At 40.8% G+C, this 24,883-nt stretch overlaps 1 protein-coding gene and 1 long non-coding RNA gene across 5 annotated transcripts in view; one reads left to right on the forward strand and one right to left on the reverse strand.

Annotated features, from left to right (window-relative positions):
• Positions 1–24,883, reverse strand: part of FHIP2A (FHF complex subunit HOOK interacting protein 2A) — a 32,792-nt gene that overhangs the window by 7,047 nt on the left and 862 nt on the right. For 2 of the 4 annotated variants that reach the window (XM_083741271.1, XM_083741272.1), the window contains exons 2-15: positions 19,536–19,614; positions 17,755–17,924; positions 16,747–16,851; positions 16,439–16,561; positions 15,420–15,458; positions 13,119–13,406; positions 12,052–12,248; positions 11,682–11,796; positions 11,493–11,569; positions 11,194–11,386; positions 9,735–9,904; positions 8,443–8,586; positions 5,172–5,262; positions 2,559–2,702 (exon numbers count right to left, since the gene is read on the reverse strand). In XM_083741271.1, the coding sequence (XP_083597397.1) occupies positions 2,559–2,702; positions 5,172–5,262; positions 8,443–8,586; positions 9,735–9,904; positions 11,194–11,386; positions 11,493–11,569; positions 11,682–11,796; positions 12,052–12,248; positions 13,119–13,406; positions 15,420–15,458; positions 16,439–16,561; positions 16,747–16,851; positions 17,755–17,924; positions 19,536–19,614 (1,935 nt within the window). The remainder of the gene's footprint in view (positions 1–2,558; positions 2,703–5,171; positions 5,263–8,442; positions 8,587–9,734; positions 9,905–11,193; positions 11,387–11,492; positions 11,570–11,681; positions 11,797–12,051; positions 12,249–13,118; positions 13,407–15,419; positions 15,459–16,438; positions 16,562–16,746; positions 16,852–17,754; positions 17,925–19,535; positions 19,615–24,883) is intronic. The other 2 variants (XM_083741273.1, XM_083741274.1) reach the window with 1 other exon arrangement.
• Positions 2,709–6,573, forward strand: LOC310845809. Its single transcript, XR_014564951.1, has 2 exons — positions 2,709–5,192; positions 6,275–6,573. It is a non-coding gene; the product is annotated as an uncharacterized lncRNA (long non-coding RNA).

Below are 24,883 nucleotides of genomic sequence, written 5' to 3' on the forward strand. Positions count from 1 at the left end.
ACAAAGACATACTCCAAGAACGCATGTGTAAGATATTATGGCACAAAGCATTAAACAAATTCATCTCATCCCCACTCCCCTGAATATACTGTTCACAAGTCTACTCCATCACATCTAGTAAGGTTCTAACTGCATTCATATTCTCATTTTCTTTCATTCAGCAAAGTGAAATAGACATTTGCAGGCCATCCAGTGGCAGCCCATGGTACTGCAATATAGCTGTTATGCCAAGCCTTTTTCTGTTGTAATGTTTTTTATCGCTTTCTATAAATTGGATGGAACAATTTCTGGTCTGCCCAAAAGGAAGATTTTTAAGGGAAAGGAAAAAAAATCAGAGAACTCCAACAGGACCCAGACACTCTAGAATTAACTACTCTATTACTCTCACAGTAATCAAAACACTGGTATGAGACAACACAGTGAATTTAAGTTGTTCAGTGATTTTAGTGGGTCTACTTTAAATATTACTTAGTTGGATCTCACCCCAAGGGCTGCAAGTGGCATTTAGCCAACTTAATGGCAATGTCTTTAATGGCACTATTGTGTAATTTGGGGGCTTCATTTGCAGAATTGCAGTGGTGGATGTATAAGGGAACAGAAGCAGAAGAAACTTATTTTGTACAAACCAAGTCGCCTATGCCATATAAACATGCCATGTAGCATTAAGAAAGCCTGCAGAAAAATCAGGATTCTATGCCAGATAAATGATATTCAATTGTATCGAGGTCTGTTATGTGGCATAATTGTTAAGCCAACTAAGGGCATCAAGTTTTGCCATTTTTAATTTGAGTTGACTACATCAAAAGTCTTCTATTCCTGGCTTACATTAGCATTTTCAAGCAATTTATCCCTACAGGAGGGAAAATCATTTTGGCTCAACAATTTTTTAGTAGGTGAGGGGTTTAGCAATTTCCCCATCCTACTGCATATTTTAATTCTCTGTGCATCAGCTATTGCCCTTGACACAGGAGAGAGAACAGCAGCATGCTTGACTGATCCGGAAATTTTGTCATTCTGACAGGTACTATATCAAATTGACACCCTACCACAATAACCCATAGCCTTTTTTCTTTGCAATACTACTAGATACTTGTTCCCCTGACAATCTTTAGGTAAGGACTTTTTTCCTTCTTTTCCTCTTTACTATTAGGGTCTCATCACCTAGATCAGATTTTCATATGTATGAAGATTAGTTTTCATAAAGCTGTTGAGACTCAGAATTTAAGCCTCAAATCCAATATTCATTTTTAATGAGGCATGTGTAGAATGGGTGTTTAATGGAAGCTACTTCAATGTTACATTTTCCTGGTGAAGATATGAAAGAATCAGACAGAAGCTGGCTTCAGGTTGAAATCTTTATGCCACAAGAGTGGTCTGGTGGAAGTCAGACCACGTGTCCTAGAGCAGACCCATTTCTTTAAGCAGAGGACAACACAGGTACCCAAGAAACTGCCTTATGCCTGGTCAAACTATATGTCCCTCTAGTCCAGCGTTTACTTTGATTCAGAGCAGCAATCTTGCATTTCAAGCAGAGGTCTTCCCTGTCAACTACCACAACTTTTTTTTACTAAAGAAGCCAGACTGAGCTTGCCATCTTCTGTAGGCAACACATAGGCTCCACCCATGTGCTCCCTGACCGTTTCTTAGACTTTGTTTTTGCTGGAAATGGTTTAGCTCTAGGAAGTGTTCCCATAACAGAGGCTGCATAGAAAGCACATGATCTAACACAAAGTTTATGGGACTGCTGCAAATGTGTAAAGCAGTAGCTGAAGTATGTGACATCAGAAACAAAAGGTGTGTTCGAGCAGAGGGTGGTGGTCACCCTGCCTCCACCCCCACCCCCATCCCACTCCTGCAAGCCTTTTTCCATGCCAGCCATGTTCCAGTACTGGATGAACAGTAGCTGGAAGGGAATGCATGATCAGGTATGTTAAGAATGTATCTATTTTCTCATAATCATGTATACCTGAAAGCCACTGCACATTGCTGTTTGTAAAAACATACATGAAATGTACTCATGACACCTGCAAAGCCACCTTCTTTACTGCTCATGGGCCTCTTGCTTATATTACAAAGAGTTTCTTCTGTGGCCAGTTTATAATCGGCAACAAAAAAATGGAACACCAGAAGCGGCTTTAGAAGTCAGATGGCGAAGGCATAAACATTTGCTCATTTTATTGTGATAAACAATGTTCAGAGGAGCACATCATATTCATTTGGTTATTTTTTTTAGAAAGTATTTTTAATTCTTTATTTTACTATTTAGAGTGCCCTTTAGAGTATAGGATGAAAAGACAGAAGAGGCAAGCAGCTCGCTTCCTTCCCCAGGGTAGCCAACTTGGTGCTGCCCAGATGTTTTGGGTTATAACTCCCATCATCTCTGGCCAGCATGGCCCATTGTATGAGCATTTGGAAGGTACCGTGTTGGCTACCTCTGCAATAGGCTAACAGCCACCCAGAATACTGTTTACCTTCATACTCCCAGATTTCCATGATATGGACATCTCTGTGAAAACCATCCAGGTCAGAAACAAAAGGATCTAGAGCTGCAGACTTACCTGATCGAGAATTCTGCCCATTCTATCAAACAGAACTTTTAGGAAAAATCCTTCGAAGAATGGGGCTTCTAAATTGCACTTTTCCAAGGGCGTGGGAGAGCCCGGCCATTCCCATCGTAAGCATATGGCGCAATAATCACGGAACTAGAGAAAGCAGAAAACAAATGGCTGACTCCTTTGTGAACTAAAGAAGAGGTCCAATTTTAATGGATATTTATTACAACGTACACTGGCAAAGTTACATGCTTTTAAATGCTTTGCCTTTCACAGAGATTTGCAGTATCCCATCCCAAGTAGCATTTTATTCAGAAGCATTTTTCATGTAGAAATACTATGCTTCATTATAGAATTGTAGAGTTGGGAGCTCCAAAATCCAACCCCCTGCAATGCAGAAATTTCAACTAAAACATCCATGGCAGATGGCCATCCAACCTCTGCTTCCACCACCTTCCAAGGGAGTCCATTCCCCTGTCAAACTGCTTCCTGTCAAAGTTCTTCCTGATACATGTATTTAGTCAGAATCCATTTTCTTGTAACCACTGGTTCAGCTTGCTACATCTTCCATGTGACAGCCATTTAGATGGCCAGGGCAGGTGTGAAAATACTGGGACCACTGGCATCTGAGTCAATTCTGATGGTACTCAGTTTCTTCTTTCATTTAAATAGACACTACCAAAGAAGCAACATATACTTTTGTCCACTCAGGTTTAGCATACTAAAGGCTCATGGCTCGTCCATCTTCCCTTATCTGCCTTATATTTTTCCATCAGGTATTTGGAAGGACAAAAAAGTCAAACTCAGAATAAAAATGAAATACTTTATGTCTGACTGGGCACATATTACACTTGTTTCTGGGAGTATAACCTTCTGAATATTATGTGACTGCGTGTCTTTTTCAGCTCCCTTAACCATCCCATTACATTTACTCAGAGCACTTGCATGTTATTTACAAGGTTACAATTAAGCTCTGTTTGTCTTCAGACCAAGGAGACCTATACCTTTTGAAAGTGAAATGTGTTTGAGGTTTCTAAATAGGAACAGTAAAGTTCCTGTTTCTCAGCACTATAATCCACTACAAAACTGCATGCCTGAGGCTGCACATTACTTGCACTAAGCTTTTATCTCTAAAATCACAGCTGTGTTAACTCGTATAGCTATTCCACAGCAACTTGCCTCTGTCAAAGACCTTGCTACAACAGACTACAGATAAATATAAAGGCAATTTAGAGAAAAAGGTGTCCAATTTGTATGATTATCTTAACTGAAATAAAAATATTACTGCACCATGTACATCCCATTTGCACCACTGTAATAACTATGCAACACACAGTTATTTCCTGTGAATTATCCCACACACATTCCCCCTTTTAGCAGACATGGCTGAATGCACTGTCAGAAAGATTACAATCCTTCAAAATATCTCTATGTTTTTAGACAGCAGCAATATAAAAACGCAATGCCCTCCAAAATAATACACCACAACACATCACTTGGAAAGCAAAGTTAGGACTCTCATACATGGAACACAATATAGGCTTGATTACTATTATTTATAAAAAAGACATTTCTGTTCTGCCACTTGTTACCGCATCCCAGTCCCCGCAAAACAGGTTGGTGTTATTATATAGTTCACAGTGCTGCATAGGTAAAGAAAGATCAACATAACCAACAGCGGGTGGCGCTGTGGGTTAAACCACAGAGCCTAGGGCAGGGGTCAGCAAACTTTTTCAGCAGGGAGCCGGTTCACTGTCCCTCAGACCATGTGGGGGGCCAGACTATATTTTTTTTGGGGGGGGGGATGAATTCCTATGCCCCACAAATAACCCAGATGCATTTTAAATAAAAGCACACATTCTACTCATATAAAAACATGCTGATTCCTGTACCATCCACGGGCTGGATTTAGAAGGCAATTGGGCTGGCTCTGACTCCTGGGCCTTAGTTTGCTTACCCATGGCCTAGGGCTTGCCGATCAGAAGGTCGGTGGTTCAAATCCCCGTGACGGGGTGAGCTCCCGTTGCTCAGTCCCTGCTCCTGCCAACCTAGCAGTTTGAAAGCACATCAAAGTGCAAGTAGATAAATAGGTACCGCTCCAGTGGGAAGGTAAATGGCGTTTCCGTGTGCTGCTCTGGTTCGCCAGAGGCGGCTTAGTCAAGCTGGCCACATGACCCGGAAGCTGTACCCCGGCTCCCTCGGCCAATAAAGCTAGATGAGTTCCGCAACCCGAGTCGTCCGCGACTGGACCTAACGGTCAGGGGTCCCTTTACCTTTTACCTTTACTGGAGAATGATATATGGCCAATACTTGGTTTCCCATTTTAAATTTCAATGAACTTTCAGCAGACCAAAGGACTGTTGAAATGAGCCTGAATGTTTTAGAATATGATGGAGTGAAAGCATGATGAGAGACAGGATGTTCTGTTGCTAAGCACCTGAACACAACAGAGAAGCTGAGCTACATTTGTGTTCTCTTATACAGAGGCACTTGAGTGAGAGTATTATATTTCAGCAGATGGGTGATAACGTGTTATTATTATCTGTCTATCTGTAAAATGGCGCTGCCTCATCTGCAACTGCATCAGCCACCAAATGGCATTTTCCTTCTGTCACTTACTTGTCTATGGGCATCTCTGAGGTAGGTATCATACCCTGTGCCCTCCACATGGTAGGAAGATTTGGCTTCATCTGGTACAAGACAGAGAAAACTGAAAACAAAAACAAGTAAAGCGGGAAACAAAAAGCAAGTCAATATAAATTTGTTCCTTCATCATGGCAGCAATAGATATGTCAAACATTGTTAAGCCCTTGCTTGACATAAGCGGCTATGTGGACTTCTGTACAATGAAGACAGATGAAAAAATCAGTGGAGGCATTTCTGTCAATCTGGCTACTGAAATTTTTCACAGCAAGAGAACCCTGCCTTGTTAATGACTCCAGCATATTTCAGATAGCACAGTAGCAGGACACAATATGGCAGGCATCAACAAACTTTTTCCGGAGGGAGTTGGTCCATTGTCCCTCAGACCTTGTGGGGGGCTGGACCCACCCTCTCCTGAAAGCAACCCCCCCAAAAGGACCCACCCTGCCACCACTCACGCTGCAGCTGCCGCCAGCACCTCATCTTTGGCAGCATTGTCGGCCTCTGCTTTGGCCAGGGGTCCACGGGGCGCAGAGCCCATGCCGCTGGCCTGGGTGGCAGAGGCAGCCTCCCCACTGCTGCCGCTTCCTCCCACTCAGCTCTTTGCAATACGCAGCCGCCTCAGTGGGAAGGAAGGGGCATCGCCCAGAGGTGTCCGTGGCTTCGGATTGGCTGCAGGAGCTTCCTGTGGCCAATCTGAAGCCACTCCAGTGTCACCCCCACCCAGAGGCGTCCAGGGCTTCGGATTGGCTGCAGGAGCTTCCAAAGCCGCACCAGCATCGCAGAAGTCAGTCCCCATGCGGTGAGGCCTCCGCGCCATGCTGGTTTAGCGCGGGGACTGACTGAGCGGGTGGCAGGATCTGCAAGGTTTGCAGGCCGGATTAACGAGCCCAGTGGGCCACATCCAGCCCACGGATCTTAGTTTGCCAACCCCTGCAGTATGGGGTAAAAACAATTCTCATTTTATCATAACTTTAGAAACAATGAGTAAAATATAGAGTGCTTATTGCATTTCTTGCTATTCCATCTAACAAGTGGAGTGCTACACTAAATATAGCTTATTTTCATTTTGTTTTCAGCCACGCTCATCGTTTCTGTTCTTCAATCAAACAGGGAAAAGTTACAAGATACTAGTTCCCTTCATGTATTACTCGTGTGAAAGAGTGTGTAGAAAGGGTGGCAATGGCAGTCTAGTAGCCCCACCTCCAACAATGTGCAGCTCTTTCTGACCCTGCAACCCGCTTTGAGACCTTATGGAGAAGGGTGGATAAGAAATCCAAAAAATGATAATAAATATAAAGTCATTTTGGGGAAACATTTTAGGGCCCCAAAGTGCATATATAAAATAACAAATAAACAACAACAAAAAATTGTGCACTGTAAATCATTATTTAGCATTTCATCCACTCAACAATAGCTAATAGCCTAATTTTAACCCTTCTACTAAGTCACTGTAAAAAAAAAAAGTATTGCGTGATTTAAAATTCTTAACGTTTTTGCCTATTTTCACCTTTGTTTGAAAATTTCACTGTTTACTCTGGTTTACATAAGTTAATTACTAAGATATGTAGAAATCCTGCCTTAATATCTAATTTAGGTCTCCTATCTGAAAATTCTGCATAACATAATTAATAGTTGTTCCAATATTTGCGAAGTCTAATGAATACTGTGCCTGAGTAAACAGAGCAGGAATTTACCTGCCTGGAGAAGAGCAGGTCTTGATCGGGGATGGTGGGTGGGGCGGGGAGAGAAGCAGCAACTCTCTTAGTCTAACTTGCTTTTGGCTTTGCACATAACACAATAGTGTGATCTTTTTTGCAACAAAACCTATGTATATACACAACTCAAAAGAACCTTGAGATGATTTTCCTTACTGGACACTGTAGGAAAGGAACATCATCTAATGACATTTCTCTTCTCTTGAGTGTTTCTCTCCGAGCTCTTTAGTTTATAGTTTCACATGCACTACTGAGATATTTTCTTTGGCACCCATCTCACACATAGTTTTATAAAATTTCATGATGCGGTCGATGACAACTCAACAGTTATTTCTTCATTAAGCTAAGATACTGAGACTGAAGAACTATTTTTGAATGTATGAAATAAGGTTAGGAGCACAAGGTCAAACATTTCAGGTGGAACAGAATCATAACTTTCCATTTAGCCTGTTCATTTGCACTTGCTCTACCTTCCCAACCTTCTCACTTCCTCACCCCCCATTCTCTCTCTCCCTCTTTCACACACCACAATAGTGGCAGTGTCTCTGCCATACAAGACGTTGGTCTCAATCTTCATCAGAGAAGGATGGTGATCACTAATCTGCTCACCTTTTTACATTCCTGTTTGAACTCCTGGGAAACTAAAATGCTATATATCAACTAGCATAGTACAGTACAATCTCCTCTTGCACACATTTAACTTTGGCGATTTCAAGCCAACCAGTTGAATTAAAACCCTGGAAGGCAGAGAGCTTAAAAGTTCTATTTGCTTCATGGTTTTCTGGGCATGGAGAGTGCTTTTAAGCTCTCCACCTTGCTTACTGGGCTCTGGGATTCTCTTGTGAAACTTGGACAGCCCCACAAGATCTCACAAGAGCATCCTAGAGCACAGTAAACAAGTCAGAGAGTCGGCTCGGTGTTCTGCTCCAGAAAGCTAAAGATGCTCACGCGGGGATGGCTCCAAGGGGGTAGTTCAAATATATGCATTTTTGCACATACATGCTATCCCTGAAATATAAGTCCCATGCCAGATGGGATCAAAGTGTATAGTGAGGTCATTCCATCAACCTTACAACTCGTCTTGCTAAATGGGTGGTGTCACAGCATAACCAGTACAAAGATGAATTAATAGTAAAATTAGACGCAGGTGGCGCTGTGGGTTAAAGCCTCAGCGCCTAGGACTTGCCGATCGAAAGGTCGGCGGTTCGAATCCCTGCGGCGGGGTGCGCTCCCGCTGCTCGGTCCCAGCGCCTGCCAACCTAGCAGTTCGAAAGCACCTCCGGGTGCAAGTAGATAAATAGGGACCGCTTACCAGCGGGAAGGTAAACGGCGTTTCCGTGTGCGGCTCTGGCTCACCAGAGCAGCGATGTCACGCTGGCCACGTGACCCGGAAGTGTCTCCGGACAGCGCTGGCCCCTGGCCTCTTGAGTGAGATCGGCGCACAACCCCAGAGTCTGTCAAGACTGGCCCGTACGGGCAGGGGTACCTTTACCTTTACCTATTACAAAAAATTAATAGGTTCAGCTTACCTATTTACAATTTTATGAACTTCCGTCTTCCCATCATTTTTTGGATGATCTGGGCTGGCAGGTGGAGAAGCAGTGAGCCACTCTTGGTTTGACAACATGGTATCAGGAGAAATATCCGTAAATAACGGATCTTCTTCTAGATCTCTGTGAATTTGCAGCAAAAAAGGGGAGAGAAACATTTTTTGTTTTACTCTCTAAAAGCACTGAAATTTAGTCATTTTCTGAATCTATGTCTAGGATCCAAAGAGCTGCTTTAGGCTTGCATGCATCAAATAGGATTTTTGCCTTGTTTCCCTTTCAACTGATCTAATGTCAAATCACAAACTGTCATTAAAGCATGTCTCAAAAAATAACTAGCAATATGGCTTAAGGACTGCTTTTTTAGAAACTGAAACCCAAAGCCCCATGGGCATGCAGAACTAGTTTCACACTTCCTTGGATCGTGTCTTTTTTTATTTTAAACAACTTTTATTTACTGAAATAATGGCGTGACATGGAACTAGAGAACATTAACATGAACTAGTGTTCACTGAGAATGCATAGATAAATGAAACAAGGAAACATATATTCTAATTTTATGAAAGGGGCTTATGAATTTCTGTTGTATTGTTAAATAATATTGCAGCAGCCAAGGCAACATTCAAGTTCTGGGTGTTCTAAAGCCACACAAGTGAATCAACAAATGCTTTGAATCTTACCCAAATTTCAAAGACAAATGGGCTTACATATCCTTAATCAAGACATCAAGCTGATCAGTCAAAAAGGGAGGATAGCCTAATTTGTGTTTAAGTCTTGTCTAAAGCTCTGGAGAGCCACTGTCATTTTCAGTGTAAATAATAGAGAGCTAGATGGACTTGATACAAAGCAGCTCCTTACACTCTTGTGTTGAACACATGCAAAAATGAAGGAATTACTCCATAGACCCCTTAAGCCAACTACCACAAGTTAAACTCCACTTGTTTACTCAGAAGCAGGTCCCACTGTATTCAATAGGGCTTGCACTCTAGAAAGTGTATTTAGGATTGCAACTTGAGATGCATGGATGGGTGAGAAGTGAAACAGCAGCAGACTGTTAACATGCTGGGTTATGTAACAGTTCTATACACAGTATAAAGCCTAACACCGTAACTTTATTTCTAGATTCAACATTATGTCAGTATACTAAAATACACACACCCTCTGGCCTAAAATGTAATCTTTGATTTGATAACAACAGCTGAAAGACATTTCAGCTACTGCAGAACTCTCCAATGACACAGAGGAAGAAATGTGGGGCACAGAAAAGAACATACACAGCTCCTGCTATTTGGCCATTCTCCACCACATCTTTATCTTCTTGACAGGGTGGTTTATATTCCGTATAGTTCCTCTCCTCTAAATTTCTAAGAACCAAGTTATAAAGAATGTGCTCATCAGGTTTTTGCAAAAGGTGCTCAAACATTCTGAGTGTCATTATGCTGATCTGCAATATATAAAAAAGACATAAAAACAGGTTCCCACAAAGCAGAGAGTATGTTATTATGGTGTTGCACCTATTAAAAAGTATTCCATTTCTTTAATGAATAATAAATGTTTTCCCACACACATACTTTCTCAGTGCTATAAACTGCTGGTAACCAACGGAGTAACAGACAAAAGAATCAACCCAAACTATGCGTATGGCCCTTACCTATTGCAATTGCTCTGGTTTGTCAGAGAGCTATTATTTACGGTTTGGGGCAGACAGAGGTTTCACATGAGAAGTACTTTTCATTATTCAAATAGATGTGCTAATGAAATACTCTGAAGCCCTACACCCATGAAGTGTGCAAAGCGCACAGTTTAAATAAAGCCCCTGCCCCCATAACATATTATTGCTATAGTACTTGACAATACATTCCTTCTCACAGCAACTGCATAAGATAATGAGAGACTGATTTGCTGTAAGGACTTATGGTTTTGGAGTCTATCCAACTTTGTAATGTCCTCACTCTAGTTATGGAGACCAGGACCAAAGCATCTCCACACTGTGGAAACAGAAAGGAAGTGCTAGTTACAGCAAACCCGTAACTATCCTTTCCTTGCCTGCCTCTAATCTTTCAACCAGTACAGGCCTCAGGTTGGTCTGCCTGCTCCCTAGATGCAGCCTTCTGGAATTGCTGGCAGGCCGTTCTTCCCCTTCCCAGTCAACTCATTTTTTAAGTCTCAACCTTGGCAGATGAGACAGGGACCATAACAAACTGTAGTGGCTCACCCAACTAAGTACTAGAATGGGAGAAGTACCTGGCCTCACAGTGTCCTGAGCCATTCCCACCCCCAGTGCATTAGCCTCAAGAGCACATGTTGTCACCTGGACTCAGGTAAGTAGCAACTCCCTCCCCACATTACAAAGCTCCCCTTTCTTCCCAAGAGTTCATGGTTGAAGTAGACTCTGAACTCAGGACTTTCAGATATTTCAGCACTATTTCAGATTTTTCAGCACTATTTAGTGCATCTCAAAATGCATTTTCCAGTTCATTGGGAATGGAAGAACCTAGAGGAAGCAGCAGTGGAAGATGGACCCTGAAGTAGCTCCCAGTAGGTTTCAACACATTTTGTTCATTGATATCAGATCTCTGAAGATGAGCTACTCAAACAGCTTCAACCCCCCCCCAAACCACTGTCTAACACTTGAAAGATCCACTCATTAGTAAGTTGTTTACAAATGCAATGACATTGGTCATAGCATGTTGGCAGTCACCCCTGTACTTATGCGGTATTATAATATCTTACCTCATCTGAAATGTGATCACAGTGTTCAATTAAGCGATGTCGCAATGGGTGCCTGTTGATGTCTGTCAGTTTTTCTGGCTCCCTTCGCTCCCCAAGGATAAAGCAGACCATTTCATGTACTAAAGCATCTGAAGTGACTTGGCGAACCATACGATGCAACAGGGCCGTTGACGTGAGAATCCCCATCTCTGAACTGAGCACAAGAAGGATTTTTAAAGGAAGTGACATAGGTTCCTTCTTTATGTACATATAAAAAATAGGGGAGACCTCTCTCTCTTTCCAACAAATGCCTTACTCACGTTTGCATTAGTTGGGGTTCCATTACGCCAACAAAAAAACGTTCTCGCACCGAGCTTGCCATGGCAACAGCTGTTGTCTGAAATAAGAGGGCACAGTGATACTCCCTTTCCAATTTAGGAAAATTAATAATATATTCTAAACTTGTTTTGGATTGTACATAGAAAAGGGTTAAAGTAGGCATCTCAAACCTTGTGAGCTTCCTTAATGAGCTGATCACAGTAATCAAACCAGGATAGAAATGAAATCAGGGCTCTTTTTCCTGGAAAAGCAGATGCATCTTCTTTATGGCTGTAGGAATCCAAGCTGAAGTACAAGAAGGGGTGAGAAAAGCATATATATGCTCAGTATTTATTGGTTTTCATCACAGCATAACTAGAAGTTCCATGACTAACCTAAGCATTTAGATATCGCTTGTAGTTTGGTGCTTTGAAGTTTTTACTTCTTTGGAGAGCCACCTCAAGCACAAGTTGTGCTATAAATGTATTTTTTAGAAATGCTTTTTTTAACATACACAAGGCATAAACTGTAGCTCAAGGTCCATTGAGACAATATTCTTACCCCCAGTTAACTCCTTCCACTGTTTCAATATCTAAAGGATCCATCGACTGAGGGAGGGCTTTGTAGAGAGAGGCCAACCTGTCTGTCAACAGTTCACACAAGCATGTACTCTCTGCTAAGCATTTGGCGGCTGCTGGTTCCGGCAAACTCACTAGGAGCATGAGGCCTTCACAAGCTTTCACAGCTATCCGGCCATCCTGTCACATAAGAGAAGACAGAATACAGTAAGTTTCAAGTTCAAATAGGAGAGGAAGAATATTAGGGTTCACATGGCTATTACTACAGATATATAATAATATACCCTAATGAATTGACAAAGTTGTTTTATCGCTGTAGTTTCTTTATCTCCACTAAGGCCCTTTCGAAAACAATATGTTTGCTTTATTTCAGTAGACACTATTTAGAACAAGACTAAGCAACTTTTGGCATGACCATGACCAAGTTATTAACAGCCTGTGAGCGACAGTTAAAAATAAATCTGCAAGCATTATAACAGTAAGGAGGAAAAGTGACAACAGTTCAGCGACCCAATGAAACAATCCCCAAATAAACCATGGTGACGAACATCAGTTTCTGTAGAAGATCAGCTCACAGGACTACAGGACATACAAAAGGTATACTAAATAAAAATAAAAGCTCACCTCACAATTTTGGTGATACTAATGTTTTCCTGAACATTTGAAGCCTGCAATACAAGGTTCTGTCCTCATCTTACCAGTTTGGGATGCTTAGCAGGGCAGTGGGGAGGGGGGAGCATTACATTTTACAACTGGCAGGGAAGTATTTTTCCAAAACCAGATGATTTCACACCAAGCAACATTTATTATGTATGTGCTAGAAGAGTAGAAAACCATACCCACCACATTTACCATAATGATATTTTAAGTATAGTCACTGAATTAAAAATGTGTGTTTGGGGACACTGATGGTGTTTTTAGAGGCCTTCAGTGCCTCTCTCAGCTGATAATTCCTTCCATTCTTTCTGATTAATCAATAAAAAGCCTTCAGCCTCCCCCCTTCCCCCCAATGCCCACTTGAAATCAAAAACAATTCTGCCAGTCACTCACCGGGCTTTTGGTGAGATTGAGTAGAGAATCCACCAAATTATAGTCCCCATGTGGATGGGAAGCCAAAGCCTCAGGGGACAAAGGGACGTTTAATTCATCTAGACTTGTGGACAGGTCATCTGCCTGCTGAGGAAGGTCATTTGTGCTCTCTGCTTGATCCGCTCCACTTGATGTCTCTTCAGGCTGAACAGACTGTCCTGTATCTGTCACCACGGAATCTTGGCCTTTTAGCATGTCTGCTGTAATTAAGCTTGCTGTGCCTTTTGAAGCCAGCCCCTTTAGCTTGCTCTGAAGAGGGTTACATCCAGAAAGAGAATTACAAAGATAAAAATGGCGCCTGCACTGAAGCTGAAAACACAGCAAAATACAAGGCTTCCAAATAAAGCAGGCACAAACACAAGGAGGGTTAAACAAAACAAACTAAAAACAAAACAGAAAAAGAAACAGATAGCTGGAGTGCTGTCTCATCAAAGAAACTGATTAGAGCAGCTCAACTTCTTTATCACTAAAACATGTATATGTGAAGGTTGTCCCCAAGACTCTCAGGGTTTGAAAACGGAATTTGAATTTCTGAGAAGTCATTTACCTCAGCCAGCACTGGGAAGCTTCAAAATCTTAATGGTCATTGTAGATCTCATCTAGATGCTGAAGTTCTGCATTTAAACGGGCTTTTGACAAAATTTAAGTAACCCTGTAAACTGTCATTATATATCTTGGGATGAATTTCATCGGACATTATCTTTTGATTTATTACGCTCTATCTTTGAATTATTTTTTTCTTGCAAAAAATGACTATTTATCCACCATGGCTTACTTCTTCTGTTTCTTGGTTTCTAGATAAAACACATCTCATTCATAATACTAGGACCATTGGCAGATGACATGTTTGCAGATGATATATTACTCTTAATGCTCAAGAGTTGGACAAGCACATGACTACTTTAACAACCATGCTGCACAAATCCTACATACCAGACTTTACAGAAATTATAAAAAAGGAACCTCAGTCAACCCACTAGCTGGAGCCATTATTTAACATTTGCCTTTTACACCAACTTCTGTATTAGTCAGTTCAATAAGTTTGCAAAAAATGGCCTTTCCTTATTCTATCAAGCCACTGAAGTAAGTGGATGCCATTTGATTTGTTCAATCTTCGGTACGAATGTCACATTTACTATATACAGGCAACCTTTTGACACAAATGCATTTAATGGAAAATGTGAATTTTCAGGTCAAGACCCCAATCCACCTTATCTCTGTGGTTCTGGAAACACAGTTTCAGATTCCAATCTAACCATGCTTCTGAGCTGCATATGTCTAAGAAAAACAAAAGCTGTTCTAAGAATGAGCAGTTATTCTCAGGAAATCTGCACCTGCCATCTTAACAAGATCTTGACACCATTCCCTAGGGATCCATGTTCCTCACTTCACATTCTTCTTGAAATGGAAGAATTGCACCCCTGCCTATAAATCAGTTTCAGATGTTTAGAAAGACCTTCAGAGCATACGGATTCAAAGTATCAGTCTTTATAAGAGATGGGGGGAAGTATGAGCACACAGTTAATTATCCCTAAAGATGAAGAAAATGCATATCCTACAGTATCTATAAGCAATAGAATGGCAATCCTTTATTAAAATAAGCGTGTATAACTATCTATTACGTACACAACTATCCCTGAGCCTTAAGAAATATTTTACTGTCAGTCTTCACTTTTATTCCTGAAAAGTGCTGGAAGAACATGCAACATGCCATGCATCACAGAAAACAATCTTCCAGCTCTTGAATATAATTTATTTTATACTGTAATATAATATAATTGAATGATTCCCAATATAAAGATGGGGGGGGGGCAGAGGAGGAGGTGTGACAACTAATTATGCATAGAGAAGACCTGCAGCCTCTACACCTTCTCTGCTAACCAACCTAGTTTCCACATGGATTAAATTTAGTTCCTACCTGACAAGGCTATGTAAAAGTAGTGTTATCTATGAGGGATTGCATAAAGCCAGCAGGATGCTTAAATTGTGCTATTGTTTGTATGCTAGTCCCTATATATGCAGCGTTAGCACACCGGTGAAGCATGTGCCAGAGCTGTGGATTTCTAGGGTGCTAACATGATATCATGCAGCTCCACAGACTCAATTTAAACAAGATATTTAATTCACGTAACCCTACAGGGCACATTTTCTCTCCATTTTACAGGGTTAGTGAATTTCAATAAAAGAGTTTTTGCATCTAGCTCAGCAAAACAGACAAAATCCACTGGTCTGTCCATGCAGTTCTGAAGCCCACCTGCTCACCTGCCTCCTGGAAATATGTAGGACAGGGTCTTGTATCACCTAATAGGAAAGTTTAATGAAATAAGCTCCATATTTTCAGAGTCAAGATCACCACCATCAAGGAACTTCACTCCCAGACCACTGGGGATAGCAAGGACAAGCAACCATTTGCCAAATTTAACAGGAAGGGACTGTACACCTCTCTAAGTGGAAGAGGGGAAAATACAGAAAGCATCTCTTCTGATTAAGAAAAGAATTCCAGATAAATAAAATCTTCCAGAGATGGTAACAACAACAAAAAGCAAACCTCCACCAGAGAATGCTAACTGATAAAATAAGAAGTGTAAAGAAATATACTTGGCATAGGAATAATTACTTCGTTCATTAGATTAATAATAATAAGGAGAGGGGAAGAGAATAAATATAAATATAAAAATGCAGCACTGTTGTGTAAATAAACAACAACAACAACAACAACAATAATAATTTATTTATACCCTGCCCATCTGGCTGGGTTTCCCCAGCCACTCTGGGTGGCTTCCAACAAAATATAAAAATACAATTTTTATGCTTCTGTAATATCACCACAGAAACACACAATCTGGTTTCTGGCACAAGTCATAGAATCATAGAATTGTAGTTTTGGAAGGGATCGTCTAAGTCCATCCCCGTGCAATGCAGGAATCTCAACTAAAGCATCCATGACAGGTGGTCATGCAACCTCTGCTTAAAAATCTGCAAGGAAGGTGGGTTCATTACTTCTTATGGAAGTCTGTTGAACAGCTCTTACTGTCAGAAAGTTCTTCCCGATAACTTCAACTCTCTTTTGAAAAGCAGTTTCTAGCCCCGGCAATGGCAAAAGAACTTGGAAACATACAAGCAACAGATGGGGAAGGCTCAGGAGCCAGTAGCAGGTTAGAAGTAGCTTCCAGGAATCAAAAGGCTTTATTCCCTGCCCCTCTGATCCTGACAGATACCTAATTCATTTCCCTTTATGGTGGGAAAGAAACCCCAGTTAACAAGCAGTGTGATCTACCTACCTCAAGGAAGAAGTTAACCAAGTATGGATCTTGTTTCAGCTTTGCACACACTGTACAGAGAAACTGGATTTCTTCATTTTCTGTGGGTGTTGCCAGAACTTCCCCACAAAGTCTGATTAATTTCTGTTCAAGAGAATATTATTATTAATAGTACTACTAAAGAAAATAAAACCCCAATAAAAATGCCCACATCAGGATACAGTGTTGAATTTTGCTTTCTAAGATCTTAAAGCAACAAAACTGAAATATTACACCCAATAATCTGGGAGACATCATTAAAATGTGTTCCTTTAAAAAGAGTTTAGTACCTGCACAGGTCGGTGTACATTTATGTGTGGGAGAAGAGGCTGTTGTATTCTTCCCAGCAGCTTTGTATAAAAGGATAAAACCTGCTGTTTCATGCCTGGAGGACACTAGAAAAAGAGATACAATAAACATGAAATATACATAATGTGGAAACTGGCAAACAAAACCAACAAGGTGTCTAGAAACATTAGTTTAGTAACAAACACATTAAATGCATCCAATATCTCATCCATTTTACAATACAGAGATTTGGTACAACACTTAGACCAATTATATCTTCATTCTATTTATTTTATTTCTATACCGCCTTATACTTGAAGGTCTTAAGAAGGTCTGACCCTTATAGCGCACATTATGCAGTTAATTTAGCATTTCAAACTAGCATAGACTAAGATCCTATGCACTTGTTTTATATCTGTAGCAAACATTTGCAGTTGTTTAGTTTGTGTTACACTTATTGTTCATACAATATACTGCAAGCAGCTTTAGGTTTTGTGGGAAACCAGCACACAAATAAACACAAAGATATACAAGTGTCCATTCTTTTATGTCTAGCAGTAGTCTCTCACACCCAAATGGGTGTGGTCTGGTGTGTGTGTTTTTGTGTCTTTCTCTCTCTCTCTCTTTCTGTTTGTGTGTGTGTAGATGGAGAACCTTGAAAAGATTATGTGTGCATGCTTTCCACGGCAGTTTTAACCCTTGGAGTGTTGTTTTTTTTCAAGTGAAGAGGGATACAATGTATTTGGAAAATGTTCAGCTACTACTCAATCAAAATAGCTTTCATTCTGCCCAACTGCCAGGATCTTTCCATGACACCATGTCCTTGCGCCCTCTGCTTTCAACAGCAGCATTTCTTCACCACTTGTAATACAACACTATTTTATTCTCAAAGGTACTGCAAAAATATGACAAGTCAAAATTTCGTTTACTGAAACAGTACGCACAAACTAAGTACACATGATTATATCCAGTCACAGGACCTGAGCTTTCTGCAATGGAGCTATACTTACATCAGCCTTGCCCAAGGTGTACAAAGTCTCTAGGATCTTGTGATGTAGTAGATATTCCATACAAGGTCCTGTTTCCCCAGACTCCCTCTCATTTTCTTCCTGAACTAAAATATCCAACATCTGCTCCAGGTGAGAGGGAATGTTGGTATCAGTCACAGGAGCTTTGTCATCTAGAGAAAAAGGTTCCATTAAAATAAAGTCTCCTGTCTCAGTTGTTGTTACTATTATTACTACAACTGTTTATTAAATTGCTACACTGCCCTTCATCTGAGGATCTCAGGGCATTTACAATATAAAAACACAAAAATACATACCATAGCAACAAACAAAAACAATACCAACCCCCCAGTTTAAAAGGCCATAGATTGTTTAATTAGCCAAATGTCTGGAAGAAGAGGAATGTTTTTGCCCGGGACCTAAGGATATGTAAAGAAGGCACCAGACAAGCTTCCCTGGGGAGAGCATTCCACAAGTGGGGAGCCACTGCATAAAAGTTAAATACCTTACAATGAAGATCATATACTCAAACACATTTTCATTTGACTTTTCCTATTGAATGAATGCAAAGAGTGCTTGTGTGGCTGTGTGGGCTACACCAGTTTTCTGCCCCCCCCCCCCCCCCCGCAATATGATGGAGCTCTATGGACATACATTAGTATGCATGTAGAGCTATTCCATATAAAGGGGAATCTGGCCCAATAACAGGAGATCCTCTTCACCAACAATACTCTCTTAGTAACAGTGTGGCTTCTGTTTACCAAAATGGGTGAGGTCAGGGTTATGGATACACCAGCAGAGACAATCAGGCATTCCCTATCAGTGCCTGCACACAGCCTGACCTTATTGCTTCCTTAACCTGCTTGGTAAGTGGTAGCGATGCTGTGATGGGAGGTTAATGTTGTGGCTCCGCAGCACTATCGCTCCTGTTCTATACCCATACTGATGTACATACACAGAGTCCCTTCTCATGCTGATCAAAGATTGGGGGGTGGGGAGGTAGCTATGGCACATTGTCAGAGAGTGGGTTGGGGGTGTCGCTGGCCCACATGGCCCCAGCCACATTCTTCCAATTTATGGCTGTGCGTTGTGTGAATTCTCTTGACTTCTCATGTAATAAAAGAAAGAGAAAAATCACAAACATATTTGTTACTTCAGCTAAACTTTGAATGTGTGGAGTTGAATGTGTGGAATTGCCTTTCTTGTTCAAATTAAGGGGGATGACCCTGCCTGAATTGAGTTCCTACTTGGTATTTTATATAACTATGCAGGACTATAACTTTACAAAAAGGACAGAAACAATGTAATTCTTGACACAAAATGCTTGAGGATAATCTGAAGCTACATACAATATAGACTTCCAATGTGTTATTTGGGAGAGGAAGTTTTAATGTTGTGAAGAAACTTAATTGGTCTCTACTTCATTTATCAGCAAACCCGTGTGTGAAGTAATTTTATAAAATGAATCTGGAAATAATTTATACTACTATGTGGCAAGAGTATAAATAATCCAGTAGCAAGTTTGCTATTCCCTCTTATGCAACTGTCTACAAACAACTATCATTACAAAGCAAACAGGAATGAATTGCAACATCTAAAGACTTTCAATCTCTGTGTTGACAGCACTGAATACGTTCTGAAAGTTATTGTGAAGTGTTACATTCAGGTCCCACCAGCTATTTCCCTGCTTAATTTTATTATTTCCCAGATCATTACTTTTAAGTTACAAACAGTACTCCCATCTGCAGAATTGTGTGCTGAAGTTGCAAATAAATGCCTCTTACCTGATGTCTCTATGTAGTAATGGGTAATCGCCTTCCAGTGGAAAACAAAGTCTTCTTGCAATGGAAGGGATGGCGCAAGCTGCAGGAAAGAAATAAAAAGCAGACAAATGACATTTCCTAAATGTTAGTCTTTAGGAAAACATAGTTGCAAAGATAATAATTTCAAACAGGGGCGGGGGGGGGGACCATATTCTCTTCTGGGAGGTAGCAAGAGTGGAGAACCTCAGGCTGGAGGCTGAATGTGGCCCTCAGGACTCTTCCTAGGCCTTGCCCCTTTCTCGCGCCAAACCCTTCACTGGTCCCGCTCTGTGATAATGCCTGGATGGTGAATGGAGTTTGTGTATAGAAACCTCTTGCTTTTGTGTTGCAAGTGTGACAATGCCATGTCCCACTGCTGACATGAAACTCCCAAAAGGTTCCCCAGTTCTGCATTCTTGCCTTACTGGTACAGAGCCCCTAATGAGCACCTTTGCCAATAAAGGGTAATTTGAGATTTTTAATCTTTATTATGGTATCACATTATCATTAACAAGAAGAATGTAAAAAGATAAGAACAAAGAAAGAGCTTGTTGGATCATGCCAATGGCCCATCTAGTCCAGCGAACTGTTCTCTCAGTGGCCAACCAGATGCCTGGCTACTTTCTCCCAGCTACCGTAGTAGCCAATGAGGTAATAAAGTGTGGCTCAAATTCAGTTAGGCCTCCGGGAATGAGGAATGAACAATGGGTGTTGATTAAATGGGGAGTGCACAGTGGACAATGTCTGGTGTGACAGCTCACCAGCTTTGTAAACTGCCTTGGGTTGCTGTTTTTTTTTTTTTTACAGTCAAGTGGTCTATAAATTTTATGAAATGAATAATTAAACTGCCAGCTGACTCCTTGGGAAATTGGCCTTCCTTCTTTCCTGAGAGGGAGTACATACTCCTATTGATGATAATGGGAAAATGGGAATAAACTAACTAGCTTTTACTAGTTTTCTCTTATTTTTGAATAGTACAAATAATAGCACACCTATTTCTGATCACATATTCTACAATATTTTTGAAACAAAAATAATGGCAGCAGGATTTAACTTCTGATATTGTAGCAGAATGGCTGCCATTTTAAATAAACTTGACATATGCCTGATTTGATGTTCTCTGTCAACCTTTGGCTGTCAATTCTGAAAATGGAGAAGTGGCAACACTCCTAGGAGTGACTTGCAAAAAGAAATGAATTATGGAAAGAATAGGCTGTTGGATATTATATTGATATGCTATTGATATGCATATACATATTCAAAATGACAAAGGGGAAGCATTGGTATTGCAGTATTATTTAAAAGGAACTCCAAACCAGTTATCATGGTCACTTTAAGCTAGTTAAAGTCAGACATTTCTGAAATCTGTAAAAATTTCTTAATCTTGATCCTAAACACACTTCCATAGAACTAGAGATTATAGCTTTTGAGGGGATGTATTTTCAATTAAGCGGATTTGGGATTGGAGGGTGATATTCAACTATGTCACACACAAAGGAGACCCACTGAAATTAACAGATTTCATAAATAAGTCAATTTATGTACATTGAATCAAGTCACTGACTTAAGCACACCTATACCCACTGAGTTAAATGCATATGATTCCCCCCCCCCCAACATTTGAATCTTTGAAACTGACACAAACAGACAGAACTGTGACTACTTTCAGCACTCATCAGCTTCAGAATTAAGACGAAAGACAACATGCAGTGCACCAGGCCAAATGTGCCTTTAAACAAATTCAATTTCTCGGAACACAACATCCAATATAGATCAACACTATACCAAAAGCTCTTCTGCAGACCTTGTGAGAAAATGTCAGCAATGAACACCAACAAAAACATATGAAACTCAACATCATACTACATTTCATTGACTTCAGCACTGTTTAAAAAGCCAGGGCCAAATTGCAGGCTTTGGCCTGCTTTGTACACACCATGAAATTAATTTTTTCCACTTGTTTAGCAGTGTGGCACTGCTGGGACCTGACTTGACTTAGAAGACTGCTGATCATGTTGCCTTAGAAGACTGCTGATAGGTTGCCTATCATGCCCCTAGCACGGTAAACCAGCAGCTTGCACACATTTAACTTTATATTCAGCTTTACACGCATGGCATAAAATAGTATATATATATATATATATATATACACACACACATACAGAGGGTGAAAAGGAGGCAGGGCTCCAGGGGAAATTGTATGCCAATCCTAACCGCCATTGAACCCAATTGGCTTTGATTGTACACAATGTTGGCTTTAGGTGCAATCCCCGGAAAATAATCCTTGTGTAAATTAAGGGCCTACTGTATAACATTCAGGCTGATTTTTTAGGTATACATGTATCCAACCAAAACAATGAGTTGTATCCAACAGACTCACTAAAACTAACAGAGTTAACTCCATTGACCTTATGCGTTTATTTTGAGTACGGTGGTACCTCGGGTTAAGTACTTAATTGGTTCCGGAGGTCCATTCTTAACCTGAAATTGTTCTTATCCTGAAGCACCACTTTAGCTAATGGGGCCTCCTGCTGCCACCGCGCCGCCAGAGCACGATTTCTGTTCTTATCCTGAAGCAAAGTTCTTAACCTGAAGCACTATTTCTGGGTTAGCGGAGTTTGTAACTTGAAGCGTATGTAACCTGAAGCATATGTAACCTGAGGTACCACTGTATGTCTTAGTTGGATAAAAGTTCAAAAACTCCTGCAATGAAGTTTTGAGGCTTTACTAATATTTTACCTTGCACTATCTAGAATTCTATCAGAAATCAGTAGTATAAAAATTACAAAAAAAGGTTGTGGCCTCACTAGTGAAATCTGTAGAGTATATAATCCACCGTTTCAAACATTTAATTACCGGTAATTTGACTAAAATATTTTTTTCCAAGCCAATAACCAATTCTACATTCACAATGTAGCTGCAGCCACTTCTAGCAACCTGAGACGTGCACCAGCATAATATGCATGCTTGATATATTTACTTTATTAAAAAGATGTACTTGTACTATAGTTTCAGAAGGAGTCCATTGGAAATTAACATTAGGACAATAGAGATCTGATGCTGAGAGGCACAGTTGGAGGCAATACAAACTAGGTTTTTATAACTTTTATTGAATAAAATTATTCATTAATAAACATGTGGTTGGTGTAACACAAATTGAGTGGAATGTTAAAATTTGCCAAGGAGCAAAGAAAGCACTAGAGGCATTATTTTCAATTCGTCTCATAATGCTAACACAATGAATCATTAAAGAAAATTAAAGGGCAATGCACCTGCTCAAAGACAAGTCCTACCTTGCACAAACTTATAATCAACCTTTGGAATTTTTTTGCCACAGGTCATAGAATCAGCTGGAATAACCTAGTTACTTGATGGAAGGTAGAACAGTAATTATACTGAACTTTTACCCCAAGAGTGGAATTGTGTCGGCATACGAAGTATCTTAAGTGGACTATTCCATTACTTAGGTGAGGGGTGGTTAACCCATTAACCTTTGGTCAAACCTCTGGGTGGTGCATGCTAATGGTGGGTGTAGCCACCCACCCTGTCCCCCCTCCACAGCTGATGAAGGGCATTATTGCCCTTTCTATACTCATCAAATGATCAATCTGATGAAAAGTGATTTGCATTGCCATTAAGGCACTGTGGTGGGCAGAGGCATTTATTATTATTTTACTGTTGTTAGCCGCTCTGAGCCTGGCTTCGGCTGGGGAGGGTGGGATATAAATACATTATTATTATTATTATTATTATTATTATTAAAACCTATCTACCCATACCAGCAGCATGTAAACTTTTTTAAAAAAATCCACTGCCAAAATTAATCAAGTCGGGGGGGGGGGGGACGACCAGGGCTGCAGGCAGGAGTTTAGCTGCCCCGATTTAAGCCAAATGACACAGAATATAGTTTTTAATACTGCATGCTAGAAGGCTTAGATAGGCCTCTCACTGCCCAGCTGGCACAACTGCCATAATGCCTCATGGACAATTGAAAAAATGTCTACTCAACCCTGAAGAATCAAATATTAGGGATGCTAGGTGCAAATTGGGGGCAATTTGCAGGGATAACTGGTTTTGATGAGCGATTAGCACAGAGGTACTTTTGTTTATTACCTCAGATACTCCAGAATGCAATCAATCTCTCTCTCTCCCACTGGATATTCTAGGAAACTGGGGAAAATTTCTCAAAACACATTTATAAAGCTGCAGGAGTGAACACAGGGAATATTTGACTGTTTGGGGCCTGTTTGCCAGTCCACTGTGGGAGCAGAAGGAGGGAGCAGCTGTGAAGGAAATTTTAATACAAAAGCCCCAGTGAAACTACGCCTAAGGGGATAGAAGGTTAGGGGGGCATATTTTAGATGTGCCTATAAAACGGAAGGGAAGGACATTATCACTCCCTCTATTTCTGATGTTCAGGCTAGAGTGTCAATGTTTATGTAGCAAAAACAGCACTACCTCTGCACAAAAGGAAAACATCAGCAAACTCAACTGACATATAGGTTTGCAGGAGTACAAACAATCTGGAGAAAATAACCAAAAGGACAAAAAAAAACAAGCCTAAAACACAACTACACATGAATACAGCTTGTATTTAACTCACCAGGTATGTTGTCACAAAAAATCCACTGGCAACAAAAAAAATTATACTGGAAATATGCAGCTTCAAAGCTCTTGCTTCCCAGGCAGGAGGCAGCTGTATCAAGCTGTCAGCCTGCCGAATTGGCACCTTCAAGAACCCCCCCCCTTTGTTCTTGAAAACAGCCTTGGGATTTGGGGTCGTCGTCCCCCCCCCCCGCCTTAATTTTATGTTGTTTACTTTGCATTAGAGCATATTTATTTACATCAGAGTTGCAGCATGTGAGGAAACAGAGGAGATACCCCTGCCTCTTCTCCTGGAGCTTCCTACCCCAGCTGGTCAGCAGAAGAGATTGAAGGAGTTGACTTACTTCCTCCTCCCTACCAAACAGTTTTCCTTTTGTGTCCATATTTTTTAGATTGTACTAAGTTGGAGGCCAGGGACTGCCATGTATTTATACAGCCGATCTGGTAGTCTTTTTATGTCTGAAGAGCAGGGTGATAAAAATAGTTAAATAAATAAAGAGTACTGTACTAAAGTTTCAGTGTATTTTATTACACCTTGTGTGCGTGCGTATTTGTAGTTGGCCACCCCGAGCACCCTTTGTTGGAAAGACGGCATACAAACTTAACTAGGCTCCTGGCTTTCGTTGCGGGGCCCCGACTCGTGATCGCTCAGAGGCTTCGACTGAGCCAGAAACAGGACACAGCCACGTAACCCGCCCAACCCGGAGACTGGGAGGAAAAGAGCA

Source organism: Podarcis gaigeae, assembly GCF_964106915.1.
Source record: "Podarcis gaigeae genome assembly, chromosome: 5".
In the NCBI taxonomy this organism is placed as follows: Eukaryota; Metazoa; Chordata; class Lepidosauria; order Squamata; family Lacertidae; genus Podarcis; species Podarcis gaigeae.